Genomic DNA, 20287 nt, shown 5'->3' with positions numbered 1-20287 from the left:
ATTTCTTACACTTCTTTTTTGCAAACCTACTACTAAATCTGTGAAACCCACATGTGGTTTTATAATGGTGGATTTGCGTATCTTTTGTACGGAGATGGACAAGATAATAAAACCAAACATAGGTATGTACTTATATGTATATTCGTACTTTTCTTAACACAACACGTTTTAAAGTCTTAATGACCATAAATTTATCAGAACTCCGCATTAAGCATGCTTATGTAGGAGTAGTACCAGGATAAGTGACTTCCTGAAAAGTTTGGTTTGGAATAGTAAAAAATGAACAATATTGTGTCGTTGGGAGTAGATCGTTACATAGACACACCTATTCATCGCATGATCTAGCTTTCGAGAGCAATAGTTGTTGAAAATTTAACTTGATAGCTATCTTTCAAAACATTTGAAAAGGGAGTGTCAGTGTGATGTGCATCAGCAAGTGCTCCATCTCTGTAGATGGGGGGATGGATACTCCACTATCCTTAACGATGGGGGATGGATGGATGGATGGATGGATGCTGCTCTACTAAATAAAGTTGACCAACAAAAAGATAGCTGAGATGGTTTGCAATTCATTTTTGGACTGTTGTTGGAGCTCCCAAAAGAAAGTTGGTTCATTGGGATAAAAATATACCTGAATATTTATTAGTTTCAACAAATATTTTTAGGACTTGCTAATCTTCATATGATCATACGTATAGTTTATTCAAGATAATATTTAGTTTATTTTGGAACTTGGGTAGGTGGTGATGAGCTTTTGAGGTCAACTTTCGAGTGAGGTTTAGAATATTATATATATATATATATATATATATATATATATATATATATATATATATGAGTGGCGATAAGGATGCAAGGCAATAGATCAGCTTAGGGTTTTTTTTTTTTCCTTGTTAATGAAATAAAGTTTAGAGACGTAATTAATGGAAGAGTCAGTTGCTTCCCTTGCTTGTTGATGATGTTAAGTTATCCTGCATTTAAGGAAAGGCAAGTAGAAGACTTTTACGCTGCCCTAGCTCCTATCTTCGTGTGCATGCACGTCCTCAATTATGTTAAACTTTCAATTAGAAAAGAGTAATGCTATACGCTCTTTTAATTTTTTTTATGTAACTTTTAAAATTATCATTATTGAAGTGAGAGTGTGAAAGTGAAAGTTTTTGTAGAAATTTTTATAAGAAAAAACAGGTTTCAAGAGAGAGAGCGTCAAGGTTACGAACTTGAAGATTAAGTTAGTCAAATTAAGCTTAAAAGGTAATTTTATTATTATTATTATTATTATTAACTTTTATGGTATATACACCACCATTTACATACCCAAAAACATGAGCTCGACAGCTTCTACACAACAACTCTGCAATTCTTTTGGACATATGCGTGAAGCTCTTCATACATATCAACTTCTTATGATTAATTGCATCCATTATCTCATATACCTAACATTTTTCCAGCTGTGTAAATTAGAGGGGACAAATCGGTAAACTGACTATAAGTGTACTAGTCTGCCTAATGAATTATATGCCGTCGCAAATCAAGTAACATTTGTATATGTGAAGAATTAGTTGATCGGATACTGTACTCTCAAGTCGATGGAACTTGCAATGGAAAGAAAAACAAGCATGAGTGCCCTAACTTGTTGGGTGTATCGACAAGAAAACACTATGATGCCTAAGTGAATGTTTTCTTGGTGAAGAAGTGAAGGACATTCAGAGCATTGTTTAGGGAGAGAATAATGCGTACCTTGTGAATGAACCATTCTCATTCCTTTTGTGGAGTATTTTCCAAGTGATGGTGGTTTCGAGGGAAGGAGATCTAGGAATAACCGATTTGATTCATTGAATCCCACTCTGTTAAGCGATTGCTCCCTCATATCTCGAGAATATCAAGATGTGTTAGGATACATATGGCTTGACTATGATCTTTCGTAGACGTTGTTTTCCTCATACTGGTACGCTTATTGTCCATAGCCCGATCGGGTTTGAATTGGTTGTAGTGCAACTTGTGAGATAGGTCTTATTAGGTCAATTTCGAGCACCGAGAGCGCATTACTTGGGGGATTATTCTTGGTACATGCACCACTATGGCACAAAAGAAATTAAGTAATCTAAGCGTGAAGCAAGCCAAAACCCACTATTAAATTCCTTTTGAGAGACAAAAGGAAGAAAATAATGGGCAAATTGGTGTGTTAGGGCATTCTCTATCAAAACTAGCTTTGCATGGACCGTAGAATTGGAAGATAGACAAGGAGGGGTTGGGGGGGGGGGGGGGGGGGGGGGGGGAGGTATTTGAAAGGGGGGAGCAGAAATGAACCAATAGGAAGGGCATTTTGCGTAAGAAAAGAAATCCAAAATATGCAACAGCTCCCGTGTTGGACACGCTCCATGCGCGTTGGACCTATAGCCACGAATGAGTTCGAATGATAGGCTACAAAGCATCACGCGCTAGTTTCAGACGTGGGTTTAAGCATTTAAAGTCATTCTGGTATATAATTACTGACATGTTGGTCTATATAGTTAGAATCAGCTGATAATGATGAGATAAAAACAGACAGAGAAATAGAAAGAGAGAGACCCCAAAGAGTTGAAGAATAAGGAAAAGCAAAAACTAAAAAGAGAAAGAAGCTGGGAAAGATAGAAAGGAAGAGAGAGAGAGAAAGTCAGTTCAGAGAGATTCATAAATCTCCAAGTCTTATCAATTTCAAACCCATACATGTTTATATCTGTGAAGATTATCAACTGGGTCGTCTTCAATTATTCAAAATAAACCAGAGATAGGCATTGATTGTATATATATATATATAGAGAGAGAGAGAGAGAGAGGATCCCTTGATGTGCTGGTATCACTTACACGAAGTGGGTATTGCTGAGTGACTCAGAGAGAGAGAGAGAGAGAGAGAGTCCCAAATCCGCAAATGGGAACCCCACCAGCAGAGGAGCTTCTGAGGAAGATCCAAGACCTCGAAGCCGGCCAAGCCGACCTCAGGCAAGAGATTTCAAAGCTCAAGCTCTCCGGCGATGCCAAATCCGAGCAACAACAGGCCCACCACCAGAGGTCCCACTCCGTGTCCCCACAGCGTTCGAACTTGGCCACCTCTGCGCCGCGAAGAAGAGGTGGCGCCGCCGGATTGGACGCCGGAACGGGGGCTTGGAAGAAGGGTTCGGCTTCGTTTCGGCATTCGTCGCCGCTGCAGAGGGAGAGCCGGAGCGGTGAGCCGGTGAATGTTAGAATTGGTGGTGGTGGTGGTTGTGGTGGTGGCGGTGGACCTTCGGCCGTGAATTTTACTGATAGGCAGTATTTGAATATCTTGCAGTCTATGGGACAGTCTGTGCATATATTTGATCTTAATGGACGTATAATTTACTGGTTAGTGGTTCAGTCAAGTTCAACTAGATTTTTTTTTTTTTTTTTTTGAAGCTTTTGATGCTTCTTTTATTGGTTTATGCATTTGGGTATTGTTTAATGCTCATGGTCATACAATTTATTGGTGGGCAGCTCACTTGAGAGGCTTGTTTTGCAGATTTTTTGATGGGTCTGTTAGTTCGGTATTTCTTGGTTCATGAATAGTGGGAATTTATTGTTGTTTTATTTCACTGTATATTTTCTTTTATTGTGCTGCTGGGTTTTTGGGTGGTTGTTTGATTTGATGCTTGTTGCAAATGTAGATTTGATGGGGTTTTTGGAATTGAGGATTTGAGATGTACTCTGAGTTTGATTCTGAAATTGGGTTCGTATGATACCAATGATAAACCCTGAACTTGCAAAATTGCAGTTTATATACTTACTGAATGTGTTTATTTACGTAAAGGTGCTATTTGTCTTATTGATTAAATAACAGTTTGCTTTCACTGTGATTTAATTTTCCAATTTGGCCCATTTGGGAATGTTCAATTTTTGCAGGAACCGTACCGCTGAGAACCTGTATGGTTATTCAGCAGCAGAAGCACTAGGCCAGGATGCCATCGTGCTTCTAATAGATCCCCAGAACTTTGCTTTAGCAAATAATATAGTACAACGCGTCCGCATGGGAGAGAGCTGGACTGGGCAGATTCCTGTCAAGAAGAAGACGGGGGATAAGTTTTTAGCCGTTACAACCAGTACTCCATTGTATGATGATGATGGTACTTTGGTTGGGATTATTTGTGTATCGACTGATTGGCAGCCCTTTCAAGAAATGAGGGATTCATTGTCAGGTGTAAAGCACTCAGAACCAGATTCAAGTGTTAGTCGGCCCCGAACTGGGGTCACAATCACGAATAAACTTGGTCTTGATTCTCAGCAGCCTCTGCAAGTTGCAATTGCATCAAAAATTTCTAATTTGGTTAGTCTATTAGTTTTTTTTATGTTCCTGTGATTTATTATGATGTCGCATATCTTGAATGTTAAACTACCAAAACAGGCATCCAAGGTGAGCAACAAAGTCAAGTCAAGAATTCGGACGGGTGAGAATAACACAGATCATGAAGGTGGGAGTGGAGATAGTCACCATTCTGATCATGGTTGGTCAGATGCAGTTCTCTCTGACCATAGGGAGGATGCAACTTCGAGTGGAGCGAGCACACCCAGAGGAGATATAACTCCATCTCCTTTTGGGGTATTTTCTCACAGAGAGGAGAAGTCCCCTGGAAAAGCCTCCAGAGATTCTGGGGATGAGAGTGAAGGAAGACCTGCAATTCACAAGATCATAACCTCCAAGGCGGAAGCATGGATTGGTAAGAAAGGGATGTCATGGCCATGGAAAGGGAATGAGCGAGAAGGTTCAGAGGCAAGGACTGCCCGTTTTGCATGGCCCTGGTTGCATAATGATCAAGAAAAGGAACCAGTTCATCAGAAGAGTCCCTCTTTTGGGCCAAAACCAGAAAGCCAGGCGAGTGAAAGTAATAGGCCTGGCAATAATGAGGCGCCGGGGTCCTGGTCCTCATTTAATGTTAACAGCACAAGCAGTGCCAGCAGCTGTGGAAGTACCAGCAGTAGTGCTGTTAATAAGGTGGACGTGGATTCTGACTGCTTGGATTACGAAATCTTGTGGGAGGACTTGACAATTGGAGAACAAATTGGGCAAGGTAATCACCTAATAAGTGAACAGCATGTCTTGTGAAGTATGGATTCTCCGTTTGTTTTCATATACTGTAATTGTAGTTAATGCTGGTAAAACATGTGACTGATTGGCCAGAATGTCAATGAGTGTATGCAGTTATTCAGATTTGATCTTTCCTAAATTTATAATTTTGAATTTATGTTTCCTTATCTATGAGTCTATGCCACGATGTATTGCTTGGTCCTCTATCAATCTGACATTTTTTGCTGTATTTTCCACTTCTGCAGGTTCTTGTGGAACTGTATATCATGGTCTGTGGTATGGATCAGTATGTTCCTTGTTCTCTTGCTTTAGTTAACTTCACTTTTGTGTGAATGTATAAATACCAAACTGTGAGTCCAGGTTATGTTATTTGAGACGACATACTGCAGTTTTGACTTTCAACTAGCCGAGTCAAGGGCTTTTGTGTCCATAGAGTATGCATAGGGTTTCCAGGTCTGCATGTTTTGCATGATATGATAAAGTGTTATAGAAATTACCCAAATCCCATTTAATATGCATGACTAGACGTCACTCTTCTACTATTATAAACTGATGATGCTGGTGTATGAAGTGGGAATTTCCTTTTTTCAGTTTTAATTATCTTTTTCTCTTAGATGAAAACAACAAGCAGAAGAAGATTGCGACTGTTATTATTATCTTTGTGTGTGATTCAAATTGTATCCATACTGCTGCAGGATGTTGCTGTCAAGGTATTCTCCAAGCAAGAATACACAGATGATGTAATACTTTCCTTTAGACAAGAGGTTTGCTTTCTATTTATCCTGTTGTTGTACTTGTTTATGTAATTGGGACATAAATGACATATTATCTTGAATCTTATTCATATGTGAAGCCCACTTCATATCTGGGGTTATTTTTTGTTTCTTCTTTACTAGACATCAACCTCTTTTTGAGTAAACACTGATGTCAAGATATGGTTTTGTTTCTGAAGGTATCTCTTATGAAAAGACTTCGCCATCCAAATGTTTTGCTCTTTATGGGAGCTGTAACTTCACCTGAACATCTCTGCATTGTTACAGAGTTCCTTCCACGGTTCATTCTTGACTTCCCCTTTTGAAGCTCCATATTACAGACGTTTTGATTTATGTTTCTCATGTTCACCCATTGGATGTCTCTTATATCTATACTCCATTGATGCAGTGGAAGTTTGTTTCACTTAATACAGAGGAACACAACCAAATTAGATTGGAGACATCGGGTTCATATGGCTTTGGATATAGTAAGTATTGAGTACTTTTATGGATTTCTTTTTGGTTTGATTTTTCAGTGATTCTTTTGGGGTTCTCAAGCATTATGTTTGCTTTGTTACTTTTTTCTAACTTTGAGCTGAATGAACTTGTATCAATATGTCGATCTTGTAATATCTTCCTCGTAGTGGTTCATGAACTTTTACACTGTTTAATCCTTCTACAGGCCCGGGGCATGAATTATCTTCACCATTTCAATCCACCAATCATTCATCGAGATTTGAAGTCATCAAATCTTCTAGTTGATAGGAATTGGACTGTCAAGGTCTGCCTTTTATATGTATAAAAATGTTAATTAATCATTCCTGCTGGAGGTCTGGACCCTTTTTTTTTTTTTTTTTTTTCCAATCCTTTGATTAAATCAACAATTTCCCATTAATTTAAGCTTTTTGAATAAATGATGATTTAACATGATTTCAGAGTAATGGTTATAAGTATGAACCATGACTCAGTAATTTATCTCCCATTTCAGTTAAATATTTTACTTATTAGACCTTACTTGTTGATGGAGAATTTGAGTCCAACGTGAGGGGGAGGCTTAGAATATTAATTTAATGATTAAATCTATCATTTTCTATTAGCTTAAGCTTTTGGAACAAGTGATGGTTTAACAATGTGTTTATTTTCTTTTCCATCAAGGCAAAGCATAATCTCATCAGTTTTTCATCTGAACAGGTTGGTGATTTTGGTCTCTCACGTCTTAAGCATGAAACATATCTCGCAACTACGACTGGGAAGGGAACGGTATCAGCTGGCACCAATTGCTTTCTTCTTTATTATTTATATCTTCGTCATCTGTCTAATTTGTCTTGCATAAGGTTGCATGGAAATTCTCTGTTGACATGCATACTGCTTTTTATTTTTTTCTTTTTTTTAAAAAAAAAAAAAAACACTTTTTGCAGCCTCAATGGATGGCACCAGAAGTTCTTCGTAATGAACCTTCAGATGAGAAGTATGTTATAATCTTTAAGCTGGGTCAACATTAAAATTGCCTCTGAATCTTTTGATTCAAGTGTTTGTTTTCTTTGCTTAAATCTCCAAAACTAAACATACAATTATTGTTGCCTCTTTGGATAAATTTAGGTCTGATGTATATAGCTATGGGGTGATATTGTGGGAGCTTGCCACTGAGAAGATCCCTTGGGATAATCTGAACTCAATGCAGGTATTTTCTTCATTTGACAAATATACCAGGACATTCTATTGAAGGGCGAAAATAATCAGTTACGTAATGTTATGCAAGTTAAAATATTGTGTTTACAGTTCTATTCATCTCTGTTTTATCCGTTAAAGAATCTCTTTTCATATTTGACCAAACTGTTGTCGCAAGATAAATTCCTTCAGTACTCGAAAGTTAGATACCTTCACTGGCTAGGAGTGAAGTTGGTCTTCTTGGTGGGAATTTTTTCATATGCCATTCGCTAAACAATGATAATGTGCTGCACATATGAACAACTTCTTTAGGATACTTGCAGGTGATTGGAGCTGTTGGGTTCATGAACCAACAGCTAGAGATTCCTAAGGATGTGGATCAACAGTGGGCTTCTATAATTGAAAGCTGCTGTAACAGGTGTGTATAATCTTTATGCATGTCACTTAGTTTGATTTTCATTATCTAGAGCCATCGCTGAACTTTCATTGTAAGCACTAGTACCTGCAAAAGAACAACCTGGATTAATTTGTCATTTCAACTAAAATGTCTGAGTAGTTTGTTATGATGCTTGAAATTCCTTTACGTCAATTAATTGGCTTGTGCTCTGGGTTAGGGGCATGCCACTCTGTGCATTGCCATAGTATTATTTGATGATAATTTTTTCTTCTGAAATTAGCCTCATAGGGCCTTTCTGTAACTGTGTTGAATGTGCTCATGTGTGATTTGAAGGTATGGACCTTAAAGCTAAATAAACGATTCACATAACTAAACCAAAGTATTTGGGGTTGGCCTTCTATTAGTAAGCTTACACATCATAGGTCAGTATGAATTTCCAATAGGAACATGATGGCCTCAATGGTCAAATTAGTTGTGCTCTTCTTAATCTTGTCTTTATGTAGTTTCTAGTCATGAGAAGATATTCTATCATAGACCAACTTGCGAAAATAGCTAATTTGGTGATGTACAACTTTGTGAAAACTAGAGATCCAGCATGCCGACCAACATTCCAGGAACTCTTGCAAAAGCTTAGAGAGTTACAGAGACAGTATGCCCTTCAATTCAAGGCAGCCCGGTCTGCAGCCGTCGATAGTGCCCAGAAGGAACCGTAGATACAAACTCATTGTTCTTTGGATTTCACTGGCAATGATGCTGCCAGCAGCAATTTTTGGGCAAACATTTTGCACCCAATACCGGTCCGCATGTGGTGACCACAGATTGCGATGATCAGCCCTGTGGCATTGGAACCACAAAGTTGAAATTCAGAAAATCTTTGCTCACCCTTTAGCCAGATGAAGAGAGAAATAAGAGGAGAAATATTGGTTGTCATCCATGTGAAGCTACCAAATTTTGGTGGTGATATATATGGGTTGGCTCTGTGATGTTTGTTCATTGCCATTGGCTTGACGTCAAAAGAGAATCTTCATAATGGTGCTGTGTTCTGGTCGGTATCATGTGACCCAACTTTGTGGTTTTATGTATGGAGAATGTCAGAGCCACTTAAAACAAAAGGTTGTACAAAAAGAAAATTACAGTTTTTAGGTTAGAGTTAATTGAGTGCAAGCAGTGACTTTCTTCATTTTTATGATTACCAGGATTCGTAAAGAATGTAAGCCAAAAGAGTTGGCAGAGCTGCAGAAGCTAAAGTTTAGATGGGATGTTGTCTTTGTTTTCACTCTAGCTGGGTCTCTGTTTTGCCTTGAGTATCTCAAGTTGAGGGAGCAAAGACAGTCTAATTTATTGAAGGAAGACGACGCAAATTCTCTCCATCATGGAAGCATATGATTTTTTGATAAGTAGTGACAATCCATTCATCCTCCCCCACACACGGAAACACCAATAAAGAAAAGCAACTACTGTGAGATTATGGCGCTTCAATTTATACATCGCTTTGTATGAAAATGAAAAGCATTCGCGGCTTATAAAATAAGGCAAAATTACTGATATTAACCGAGTAAAACAGCATTCAGCAGCACCGAAACAAGTCTGGGTCAATTGGCATGGTGAGAAATACATCTTTCTGAAGCAAACATGTTTCATAACAAAGACACAGGGATTTTGATGCTTTCTATTGATTAAATAATATAGCTGTAAAGTGTTCACGATTCATATTTCAAAAGCACGCAAATGATTGCAGCAAAATATGAAAACCCAAAAACTCTTGCTACATTTCCCCTCAATGCCTTTCTATCGAAGCAAATGTCGAATGGCAGCCACAGCATCACCTTTGTGCTCACGTAAGGTCCTCTCAGCCACCTTTGGGTCCAACTGTGCTCGATATTGAAGAAAGAAACATCATAATGATCATATTGCAAGTCTTTGGCAGTCAGAGGGGTGTACGGTAAACAGCATGAGGAAAAAAATATAAAGAAAAAAAGGACTCAACTAACCTCTAGTTCATTTGCAATTATGTCAACATCAGCTGCCCTGATCTTAACAGCAGCCAATTCTTTCTCTCTGCAAGGAATAAAATACCATCTTTGCTTTGAAATACAGCAACACAGAATAAGCCACAAGCAACTCAGAAATAAACCAGATGAAGGTGAAATGATATTTTAAATAAAGCTTAATGCAGCAGGCCCCTAACATAGTCAAATAAAAAAAAAATTAAAAAAAAAAACTTGCGGATTAGAGCTGTATTAAGTAGTGAAAACGAGTTATGGTATAGATAGCACTCAATTTACAGTCATAGTACCAAATAAGCTTGAGGTTCCAAGGTGTTACTCTTAAAGGTATATTAACAATGGCAAACACGATGAGAAAAAATAAATAAATAAAATAAAATCATCTGATTCAGGATGGGAAACCAATATTATGCCAAAAATCAAAATGAGATTGGTCAAACATATCTCATCTGTTTAAATTGTAAACTAAAGCATACATATATAAATGTCATCTATGCCATCACACATGGTGGTCTCAAATCTAAATGGCTGCACCAACACTTGACAAGTTCATAAACGCTTATTATCTGGGTCATTGGCCTGAGAATATCCTTGAGTCAGTGGTGCAGATAGGCAGGGGTAGGCAGCGGAGCCCGACCCTGCAAAAATCTTGAAAAAATGTTTTTGACTGGAAGTTTTTTAAGTTTTCTCATGCCCTGGCCCCTCTCATGCTTTCCCTCTCTTTTTCTCACTTTTCCCCAAACAGTTTCTTTCCCCTCTCTGGAACTTTCTCTCTCTCAAACTCTCACTCCCAAAAGTCTCCTCTCTCTCTCTCTCTGGATGGAATCTCAGAGACCCACTTTCCTTTTCCTTTTTTTTTTCAACCCACCATTTGGCAAATGAATTTTTGGCATTTCAGCCACTTAATTGGTTCAAGTACGGCCCACTCTTAAAAAAAAAAATTCTCTTGAACCCAATGCACTTATACGGCCACTTTATGTTCTTTCTCTAAGTTTTTTTTAAGAGGCCAACTAAGAATAATACTGTTTGATAAAGAATAGTGTTACATCAATTATTTTCATCATAGCATGAAAAATATTTGAAAATGTATAATATGTTTTCTAGACGTTAAGTAAAGAAGGTATTAGATGTTACATGAAGGAAAATAACTTCAAAATAATTGCAAATCATTGATAGATAATTAAATATTGGAAGCAATAAATTGGGCATGCAATACTTTATTTTATGTGTTTGAAATAAAGAAATTATTTATGTTGGTTCTTGGTAAACCGTAGTAAAATGTAACATTATTTTATATTAATTAATTATTAGTCCTGCATCCCGCTCCTACAATAAGAAGATCCTAGCTCCGCCACTGGAGCCTTGAGTTGCACTCTGGTTTGGCTCAGATGCAACTACAGCAAATACTTAAAAGTTTTAACTTGTGACACTCACTTAAGAACATCTACTAAATTTTTTTATTTTTTTTTTATTTTTTGGTAAGTAACATCTACTAAATTTAAATTACATTCATAAAAAATTTCGTATGCAGCTAAAAATACTAGTTTTATTTAAATTCAGATGGTCAACATTTAAATTATAAACCCTAAGAAGCCTAACCATTGAAAAAAAAAAGGTTCATTATTGCAGTCCAACACATAACACACACGATAACTTGCAAGCTATTCATGTAAAGAAATGCAGTTCAAGGGCAGCACGCAAATCACATAATCAAGGCTTACCTTCACCACAATATACCGGAAAAAGATATCAGGTAACAAACTCAAAGATCTACAATTCTGATCAAATGAAAAGGATTAAAATATCATTTAATTTTAGTTTAATTCTGACTTCAAAATACTTTTTAGCTCTTCAAAATGAAGAAAGAAGAGGAAACAGTAGAAAAAGCAGCAATTTTTTTTTGTCATAAATTTTGTTCGGAGCTGTTGAGAATGCAGATAAAGCCGCAATGAATTTCACATTCAACAAAAACAAAGGAGAAATTCAAACATAAAACTGTAATAATAATCCAAAAATATTCACTATAATATAACTCCACGACTACACTACACGTCGTTTTGAATCAATTCCTTAGCTCGCAACCAAAAGCAAAAGCCAGAGAATCCAATTCGTACCTCATTCTCGCAGCGTTCCAGTCCGCTTCCCCCGATGCAGCAATCGACGCCATCGCCTGCCACGTCATCCAACACAACCATGAGAAAAAGCACTAGAACTTCACACATTCCATTATATAAGTTTCAAGAATTCATTTTTATTTTTCCTGCATTTTCTTGGCAGGCAAACAGAGCATCAGAGAGAGAGAGAGAGAGAGAGAGAGGACCTCTTGGACGCGAGTGGAATCCAGCTGGCGATCTTCGACGCGGTCGGTGAGCTTGTCGAGGGCTTTGCTCTGTTGCTGCAAGTCCTTCGAGTCCACCACTCTCTCTACCCCTCCGTCGTCTCCGCCCTCCATTTTTTCTTCGATCGATTGCTCTCCGTGCAAAGCCAAAATGTGAGAATCTGAAACCCTAATCTAAGCTCTGCCAACTGCTGTGGACTTCGATAGCGTCATAGCGAAACGAAGCAATATGCGAGGAAGAAGCCCATTGATAATAGCCCAAGCCCATGGGCTTCAATCAACATCCCACACCTCGGCCCAAATCTAATTAAATTACTTTTTTTTAAGAGCGTCTCCTGCAAAATAGGCAAATAAGTGACAATAACTAAATTTAACTATTATGAATAATTTTTTTGTGTCAGCAGAATAGACAAACTAACCTTTTTTCTTCTAGTTTGGACAGTTTAAAGTATCTCCAGCAATAATAGCCAAAGTAACTGTTAAAAAAGTAAAACTCTCTATTTTAGTTACTATGTTTTTTATACTATCTCCAACAAATTTTCTATTATACTCTAAACTTGCATTTAAATAATTACGGTAGTTAAAAAAAAGGAGCTCTCTCTCTCTCTCTCTCTCTCTCTCGTAGGTCTTTGTCAAAAGAGGGAGAGTTTTTTCTGAGCTTGGGTTGCCGGGAGGAGGGAGTTTCCCTCCCTCCTCCCGGATTTTGTTCCTCCCGGGGTTTGCCTAGTGGAGGTTAGAGTCTCCCAACCATTAGGGTTGTGGAGTTTTGAGTCCCCCTGGAATTGTTCCAGTGTGGTTTTGATCTCCTTGTCTTTTTGGACAATGGAGTGGTTTGTTTTTCTTAGTTTCTTTAGGTTTCTTTGTTTCTTGGCAGGAAAACACCTCAGAAAGGAGATGGAGGGGGAGCATCCGTCGTTCGTGTCGCCGGCGGAATGATTTGGAGAGGCCCAGTTTTTATCATTCTTTTAGTTCCAGATCTGCTCTGTTCTGCCACTTTCTAGTCGACACGCGCCCCCCAGCCTTGCCCGCCGTCGTCCTCCGGTTCTGCCGCTACTTGCTCCGGCCGAAAATCTCACTGTTGACCGGCGCGTGGTCGGCACGCGCCAGGGGGTTTAGTTACTCCATGGCCGCGCGTGTTGACCACGTTTCCGCCCCTGTTGCCGTGCGTGGTGGTATTCGGTGGATTTATGTTCGGTTGCTGCAGAGGATTTGCCGGCGGCGGCGCGTGTGGTACACGCGCCGTCTCCGGCGGTTCATTATTCCGACGACAGCTCCTTTGTTGGGTGTTTTTTCCTGTTCTTGTATGCAGATTGTATTTGATAGTATTGCTCTGTATTAGATTTAGCCTGGTCTTTGATGGTTTGTGACCGACTCCATAGTGCAAGTAGAGGTTCATATGTCAACGTAGAGGCACATTCCTGTTGATTAGGTTTATTTGTAGCAACTATCAGTATAATCTGAGTTTCAGGGTAATTGTAATGGGACGTTTGATGAGTCCCTTATTGGTCTGAGTTGATGACTGTAACTTTGTTACCCTTGGGGTGTATTAATGAAATGTTTACATGTTCCTTTCAAAAAAAAAAAAAAAAAAAACTTGCATTTAAATATTATTTCTTATTTTTCTATTATATTTTCGCCAACACTCAATGAAAAAGGAAATATTGAATTTCCATACATTGTTTGAGCTACACCGTACGAGTGTGACAGCAGTTCAATATTTTAGCAAAATTACACAATTTAAGAAAGCAAAGCAACAAAAAAAAACAAAGCAATTAGTATTTCTTTTTCTTTTCTTTTCTTTTTCTTTTTTTTTTTTTTTTTTTTTTTAAAAAAACAATGCCAAAAAAAAACAAAGCAACTAAAAACAACATAATATAATTACACGTAGCCCTTGCAATGAAAAGTGAGAGCGAGCGTGGGATGTGAGAGAATATCATATTGTTTTAGTTAATATTTTATTAAAGCATCTCCAGCATGCTAGTGAAATCCTTCAAAATAGTCAAATTTGACTATTTTCAAGTTTTTTTCCAATCCACCAGATAAGGCAAAGTGGCTATTTTCCTTCTAGAATGAATAGTGAATAGGCTCTATAGCATATTTACTATTCAATCTATAACTAATAAAATATTGAGAAAAACTAAAACTAAAACCATGTGATATTCATGTATCCAGCGACGGAAGGGGGGGACCGGTAGGAGAAACAGATCCTCTCCAATTCAAGGGAACTGAAGAATATTTAGTCCCTTATAATGTAGGAATATTTTTGTCTTTTCATATTTTTTGAGACAAAAATACCCTTACATTATAAGGGACTAAATACTCTCCAGTTCTCTTGAACTGAAGAGGATCCTAATACGCCGGAAGGGGCGATAGCCCCCCAATTTCTTAGAAAAAAAAATACAAGTTGCTAATAACTAGCTTAAATATGGCTTCTCAACACTTGCAAGCAATTTTCCAGAGTGCTTGTTTGATCATTCCCGCGGGTGCCATTGCTGCTACTCGAAACTGGAACCAAGTCAAAAGAATCAACATTCAGCAACTTATGCTTCGTTTGTTTCTATGTAAAATGGTTTCCGTCGTAAAATGGTTTTAGGGAAGTCATTTTTCTGGAAAATATTTTTCGCCGAAAGCATTTTTCGGTGTTTGACGCGTACGGAAAATCACAAATATTTTTTATATTTTTATTCAATCATATTAACCTATAAAAATCAATTTTTATTCAAAACATATAAATATTAATGTAAAATAATATAAAAATCACCGGAGACGAGATTCTCTGACTGACTGACAGGATTTCGGCCACTTTTACCGGATTCCGACTACTATAGCCAGAATCCAAAATAAATGCCGGAATCCGAATAGTTTCGTCAGAATCTGGGTTGGCCGGATTCCGGCGAAAGTGGCCAGATTACGGCAAAAGTGACTAGATTCCGGCCAAAATTGCTGGAATTCGGCACAGAACAGCCGAACTTCGGCCTACTGGCCGGAATCTTGCCAGAACTGCTAGAATTCGGCCGTTCTGGCCGGGATATTCTGGCCAGATCTATCCGGCTAGTCGGTCCGGATGTTCTGGCCAGATTCGGCCAGACGACCAAAATCCGGTTGGATGGCTGGAATATGACCAGTTTGGTCGTCGGAATCTGGGCTGACCGGATTCCGTCGCCAAATTCCGAAGACATGGACCAGATGTTGGCAAATTTCAGTACCGGTAAGATTTTGGTGATGGTCGACTATTTGAACGTGAAGGTCGACTGTGTCGTTTAAAATGGTTGAATGCGTCTGGTGTCTTTGAAAAATGATTTACGCTAAAAAGCGTAAATCATTTTCTAAAATTTACTAAGCATTTTTTGTCAAACATATATCATTTTTTGGTTGATTATTATTTTTCGCTCCTACCAAACACCGAAAAATACCGAAATCATTTTTCAGAAATCAGTTTACGCCGAAACAAACGGAGCATTAAGGGAAAATTAACTTCTGGAGTCTCCCTAGCTAAATCAGGATGAAGGACAAACCTTAGATTTTAAGGTCAATGTTAGAATTGAATGCCATTAGAAGCAGATCCAGATGATTGAACTGAGTGTGCATCCAAGTGCAGATTGTTTATGGCATCCATGACATCAAGCAAAATATATTCTCTATAGAGCATTAGCAACAGACACCCAACTATTTTCCTTAATTTAAGGAAAATTTAGTGAATCAAACCACTTTTTTTTTCCTATAAAAAAAAATACCCCACAACAGATTTCCTTAATCTTCCTTATATCAATAAAATAATATTTTTTACTTTTAATATATATTTTTTTAATTCCAAAAAAGTGTGTTCTCTCTCTTCTCCATCTTTCTAGTTTCTTCTTTCTCTCCATTTGTCTCTGCAGAGCATCTTCTGACTCTTCTCCTCTCTCTCTCTCTCTCTCTCTCTCTCTCTCTCTCTCTCTCTCTCTCTCTCTCTCTCTCTCTCTCTCTCTCTCTCTCTCTCTCTCTCTCTCGTTTGTCTCTGAATCTCTCTATTGTCTCCTCCATTGATTTATTGGTTTTGTTGCTTTGTTGTTCTTTATTTGTTGATTTCGAGTTGTATTTTGGGGGTTTTTGAGATGTGGAGTTTGGAGGTGTTCCAGGACGAGGACGACTTGGAGATCGACAACGACGATGATGTTTCACAGCGCTCTGTGGCGGCTGGAGGAATGGACTCGGAGGAGAGATTGATTCACTTTGCTTTGTGAATGAAATCTGTGTGTTTAATTTTACTCTGTTTATGTCTATTTTGTTCTTATAGTGACTGTTTGGTTGTTGAGAAAAGAAAATTGAATTCGAATTGTATGGTTATTGCTTGTCTTTCTTCACTTTACTAGAATGAGTGGCGAATTCTTCGAAGGCATGGGGTGCTGGTGCTGAGCTGCAAAAAAAAGAAGAAGAAGAGAGTGGGCAATAAGAGAGGAGAGAGGAGAGAGAGATTTTTTTTTATTAAAATAATCTATTGGTAGCTACAGTGTTACCCAATGTATTGAGTAGCACTGTAGCTACCTAAGGATGGAGCCCTAAAATAGGGCAACTGCTGTGGCTTGATTTTGGAACTTTTTTCAAATTTTTCCTATTTTAGATAAGGGAACCACATATAGGGCATCTGCTACTAGTGCTATAAGGACATCTCATCTCAATCAGAACCTCCTGCTCGATCTTTAATGTTAACTTTCATGTCTAACCATAGGTCGTACGTCTTCGGGAACAACTCTGTTGATTTCGAGGGTCAGTTTCATCAATGTCATAAGCCTTCCTCTTGTTTATCCAAGACTTCATGCCATTATCAATCTTTTTCTTGTCGTAGTTATCTGATGGCTGATATTCGTGAATGATAGCTTGGAAGTATATTTTCTTTAGTATTTTTTTTTTTTAAAAAAAAAAAAAAAATGCTTTGGCCCTTGTCTAAAATACTTTCCGGCTCCATCCCTGTATATATCCATCTCTCTCCCACTCACTTTTCATTATAAAAAGCATGCATAATAATAGATAACATGATTATTGAAGACAAACGAAATACTGACGATGCTACATTGAATATGAATAAATCGATGAAACTCCCTATGTACAAATTTTTCACGAGCATACCCATAGATCTCTGGAGTTCATTGAGAGGCATGTAAACATTAGAGACGGTCAAACTCATTATCAGCTGCTATTCGACCTTATCAAGTACATGTGGCAATTGTATGGTCAATTTTAAGAATTATTAATCTTATTGTATGTTTCTAGCAGCTTTGTTTTTCTTTTGTATTTTGTATTTTTGTTGCTTTTCTTTTAAAAAAAGAATGATCAATTGCTTTTTCTTTTTCTTTTTCCATAAATTGTGTAATCCTGTTAGAATGTTGAACCGGTGCAACATTTGTACGGTGTAGCTCAAAAAATGTGTGAAAATTCAATATTTTCTCTTCGTTGAGTGTTGGCAAAAATATAATAAGAAAAGAATGAGAAATAATATTTAAATGCAAGTAAAGAATGTAATAGATAACTTGTTTTCCGTCCACCAAGTTAACATAATTCTTGAGTTTGTCACGTCATAGCCAATAGAAAATCGACACATGTCCATTATAATAAAAAAATAAAAAAATATTAAAAATATAAATAAATAAAACTTAAAAACTATTTTTTTTAAAAAAATAAAATAGAAAATAGAATTCGTAAGTTTGGGGGTGGCGCATGGCCACCTCCAGCGCCTAGGGGTGGGGTGCAGCCACCCCCGACACTTGGGGGTGGCTGCCCAAAATTAATGTTTAATGCGATGGTTATAAAAAATAAAATAAATAGATAAATAAATAAATAAAAGTGAAAAATTATATTATTGGTCCGTGTGGTTAACGTAAATTATAAATCACTCCCCGTTGTATCAAAATTAATTCAGAAATCCTTGTGGTTGGTAATTTACAAATCTCTCCCTAGAGTTAAATTCCGTTAAAAATTTTAACAAATTCAATTAGGCGCCATGTCAGCACTAATAAATTAGACCAACCACATGGATTTCTGAATTAATTTAAATACGACAAAGAGTGATTTGTAATTTAGGCCAACTATATAGACCAATATTAATGTAATTTTCCCATATAAAAAACTAACGCTCAAAGAAAACGGATGTTGCAAGAAAACGAATGCACTAACACGCAACGGCTTTCGCGCTAGCGCGCTCGTCCATTGCTTGTTCGTTAGCGAAACGGCTTTCTAAAGCTCAATCTGTTGCTTCTTTTAACGCGCACTACGGCTTTTCTTCCTCTCCCTATAGTCGAGCTATTTTCAATATCTCCGATTACTTGTTTTTGAGATATTTGTTTTTCATAATGATGAGTGATTCATGTACAACCATTTTTGTACAACTCCCATACAACCTAGACACATTAGGTGAGACTCATGTATGTAGGTTTCACATGTGGGTCCTGCCCAATGTGTCTGGGTTGTGTATGAATTGTACAAAAGAGTTGTGAAAGAATCATTTCACTTTCAGAATTAAGTCTAAAGACTCTTTGAATGGAGCAGTTTCCGGTCCATCTTCATCTTGAATTAGATACATCTTGAAAGTTTTAATGTCAAGACCCCCTTATGTTTTTGGAGAAGATATTTGTTTTCATGAAGGAAAATGCTACACTTACTACCAAATCCTTACAACCAAATTTTTACAACCTGATGTGGAATTTTCACATCAGATATATATATATATATATATATATATATATATATATATATTTTTTTTTTTTCTTTTTCTTTTTCTTTTTTTCATTTTCAACCAACGCTCTCTTTCTCTCTCTCTCTCTCTCTCTCTCTCTCTCTCTCTCTCTCTCTCTCTCTCTCTCTCTCTCTCTCTCTCTCTCTCTCTCTCTCTCTCTGTGTTTCTTCTTCTTCTCTCTCATTCTTCTTCGATCCAAAACCAAAACCACCCACCCCGGCGCCACCCACCCTGAACCATCCCAGCGCCGCCTACCCCGGCGACCCACACAGGCACCGCCCACCCCGGAACAAGCCGTCACTGTCCACCACGGACCACGCCGGCAACACCCATCCGGCACCCCAGATCACGCACACCCGAGTTTTGGGTCGGATCCGTGCGTGGAGAAGAACCCCGCGCCGCCTGAAGCCGACCGTCGTTCCACGTGGACCCTCCGCGCCGCTGGACCCGGCCGATCTCACCGGAGTCATCGGAAAACTCAGCACACCCGGATCGAAAACGCACCCACCGAAGAAGATCCGGAAACACACCCACCGACGAAGGGCCTCACCGAGGTAGATACAACCGGAACGACGCCGGCGCAACCGAGACGACGAGATCCAGACCCCAAAGATCGCCGGCGACTGCATCTCGGGATTTGGAGAGCCGGCTGTCCTTTCCTCAGCCAGAACGGTCGGATCCCGTTTGGTTGGCCGGAGAATGGCTGAATCCGGCCCTTCCCCGGCCGGATTCCGGCCTCGGGGTGGGCAATTCGAGGGTGGAAAACGGGAAAAAAAAAAAAAAAAAATCTAACGTGGCATGCCACGTCAGGTTGTGAGAAGTTGGGCGTGGGAACTTGGTTGTAAGTGTAGCAGCCCTCTTTCATGATCGTAAAATGCTTTTGATCGTAAAATATTTTCAACGAAATAATTTTTCAAAAAAATATTTTTTCTGAAAATATATTCCGGCATTTACAAAAAAATCACCAACGATGTAAAATGGAATTCAGCGACGTCCGACCGCTGTTACTAGATTCCAACCAGTTTTGTTAGAATCTGGAATAGTTTGGTCGAAATTCGACAACGTCATCGGAATCTAGTAGTCCAGATTCTGGCACCGGCCGGATTCCGGTGGTTGTTGCCGAAATCTGATCAGTGCCGCTGATTTCAGTAATCAGATACCAAAATTCAGAAATCTTCGGCGGAAGAACCGGGCTACCAACAATTCTAGTAAACCGTAAATCATTTTTTAAAAATTAAAGAGGTTTTTACGGTCAAACTAAAAATAAATTTCATTGAGTATTATTTTCGTCTCTACCAAATACTAAAAAAATAACTAAAATATTAAAACCCCGAAACAAATGA

General features: G+C 38.3%; 2 protein-coding genes across 6 annotated transcripts; one reads left to right on the top strand and one right to left on the bottom strand.

Moving 5' to 3' along the window:
- Nucleotides 1–2517: 2517 nt before the first annotated feature.
- On the top strand, nt 2518–9261 carry LOC133879798 (uncharacterized). Of its 5 annotated transcripts, none has more exons than XR_009902147.1 (14): nt 2519–3360; nt 3895–4315; nt 4394–5057; nt 5320–5360; nt 5770–5838; nt 6027–6127; nt 6236–6314; nt 6509–6607; nt 7018–7086; nt 7245–7294; nt 7426–7507; nt 7818–7912; nt 8478–9004; nt 9088–9261. XR_009902147.1 is itself a non-coding variant. In XM_062318594.1 (14 exons), the coding sequence occupies exons 2-14, from the start codon at nt 3693–3695 to the stop codon at nt 8602–8604; spliced, it is 1926 nt and encodes a 641-aa protein (XP_062174578.1). In that variant the 5' UTR covers nt 3264–3360; nt 3660–3692; the 3' UTR covers nt 8605–9261. The 5 variants fall into 5 exon arrangements, 3 of the variants coding, with proteins under 3 accessions (XP_062174561.1, XP_062174570.1, XP_062174578.1); XM_062318594.1 differs by adding an exon at nt 3660–3721 and having other exon boundaries at nt 3264–3360; nt 8478–9261; XR_009902148.1 differs by lacking the exon at nt 9088–9261 and having other exon boundaries at nt 2518–3360; nt 7807–7912; nt 8478–8507.
- A 150-nt stretch (nt 9262–9411) lies between these two features.
- Nucleotides 9412–12444, bottom strand: LOC133879825 (uncharacterized). Its single transcript, XM_062318601.1, has 4 exons — nt 12218–12444; nt 12012–12067; nt 9883–9949; nt 9412–9760 (listed from the first exon to the last, which is right to left on the bottom strand). The coding sequence occupies exons 1-4, from the start codon at nt 12347–12349 to the stop codon at nt 9680–9682; spliced, it is 336 nt and encodes a 111-aa protein (XP_062174585.1). The 5' UTR covers nt 12350–12444; the 3' UTR covers nt 9412–9679.
- Nucleotides 12445–20287: the final 7843 nt, after the last annotated feature.

The sequence above is a fragment of the Alnus glutinosa genome, chromosome 1, assembly GCF_958979055.1.
Source record: "Alnus glutinosa chromosome 1, dhAlnGlut1.1, whole genome shotgun sequence".
NCBI lineage: Eukaryota > Viridiplantae > Streptophyta > Magnoliopsida > Fagales > Betulaceae > Alnus > Alnus glutinosa.
The sequence above is the reverse complement of the archived record's forward strand: the minus strand, read 5'-3'. Positions and strand labels throughout refer to the sequence as shown.

Coding starts and splice junctions, on each gene's coding strand:
- LOC133879825 (XM_062318601.1), bottom strand. CDS start 12,349: ATGGAGGGCGGAGACGACGGAGGGGTAGAGAGAGTGGTGGACTCGAAG. Junction 9,950..12,011: donor TGGAACGCTGCGAGAATGAG/GTACGAATTGGA, acceptor TATTCCTTGCAG/AGAGAAAGAATTGGCTGCTG. Junction 9,761..9,882: donor TAATTGCAAATGAACTAGAG/GTTAGTTGAGTC, acceptor TATCGAGCACAG/TTGGACCCAAAGGTGGCTGA.
- LOC133879798 (XM_062318577.1), top strand. CDS start 2,909: ATGGGAACCCCACCAGCAGAGGAGCTTCTGAGGAAGATCCAAGACCTC. Junction 3,361..3,894: donor AATGGACGTATAATTTACTG/GTTAGTGGTTCA, acceptor CAATTTTTGCAG/GAACCGTACCGCTGAGAACC. Junction 5,839..6,026: donor TACTTTCCTTTAGACAAGAG/GTTTGCTTTCTA, acceptor TTGTTTCTGAAG/GTATCTCTTATGAAAAGACT.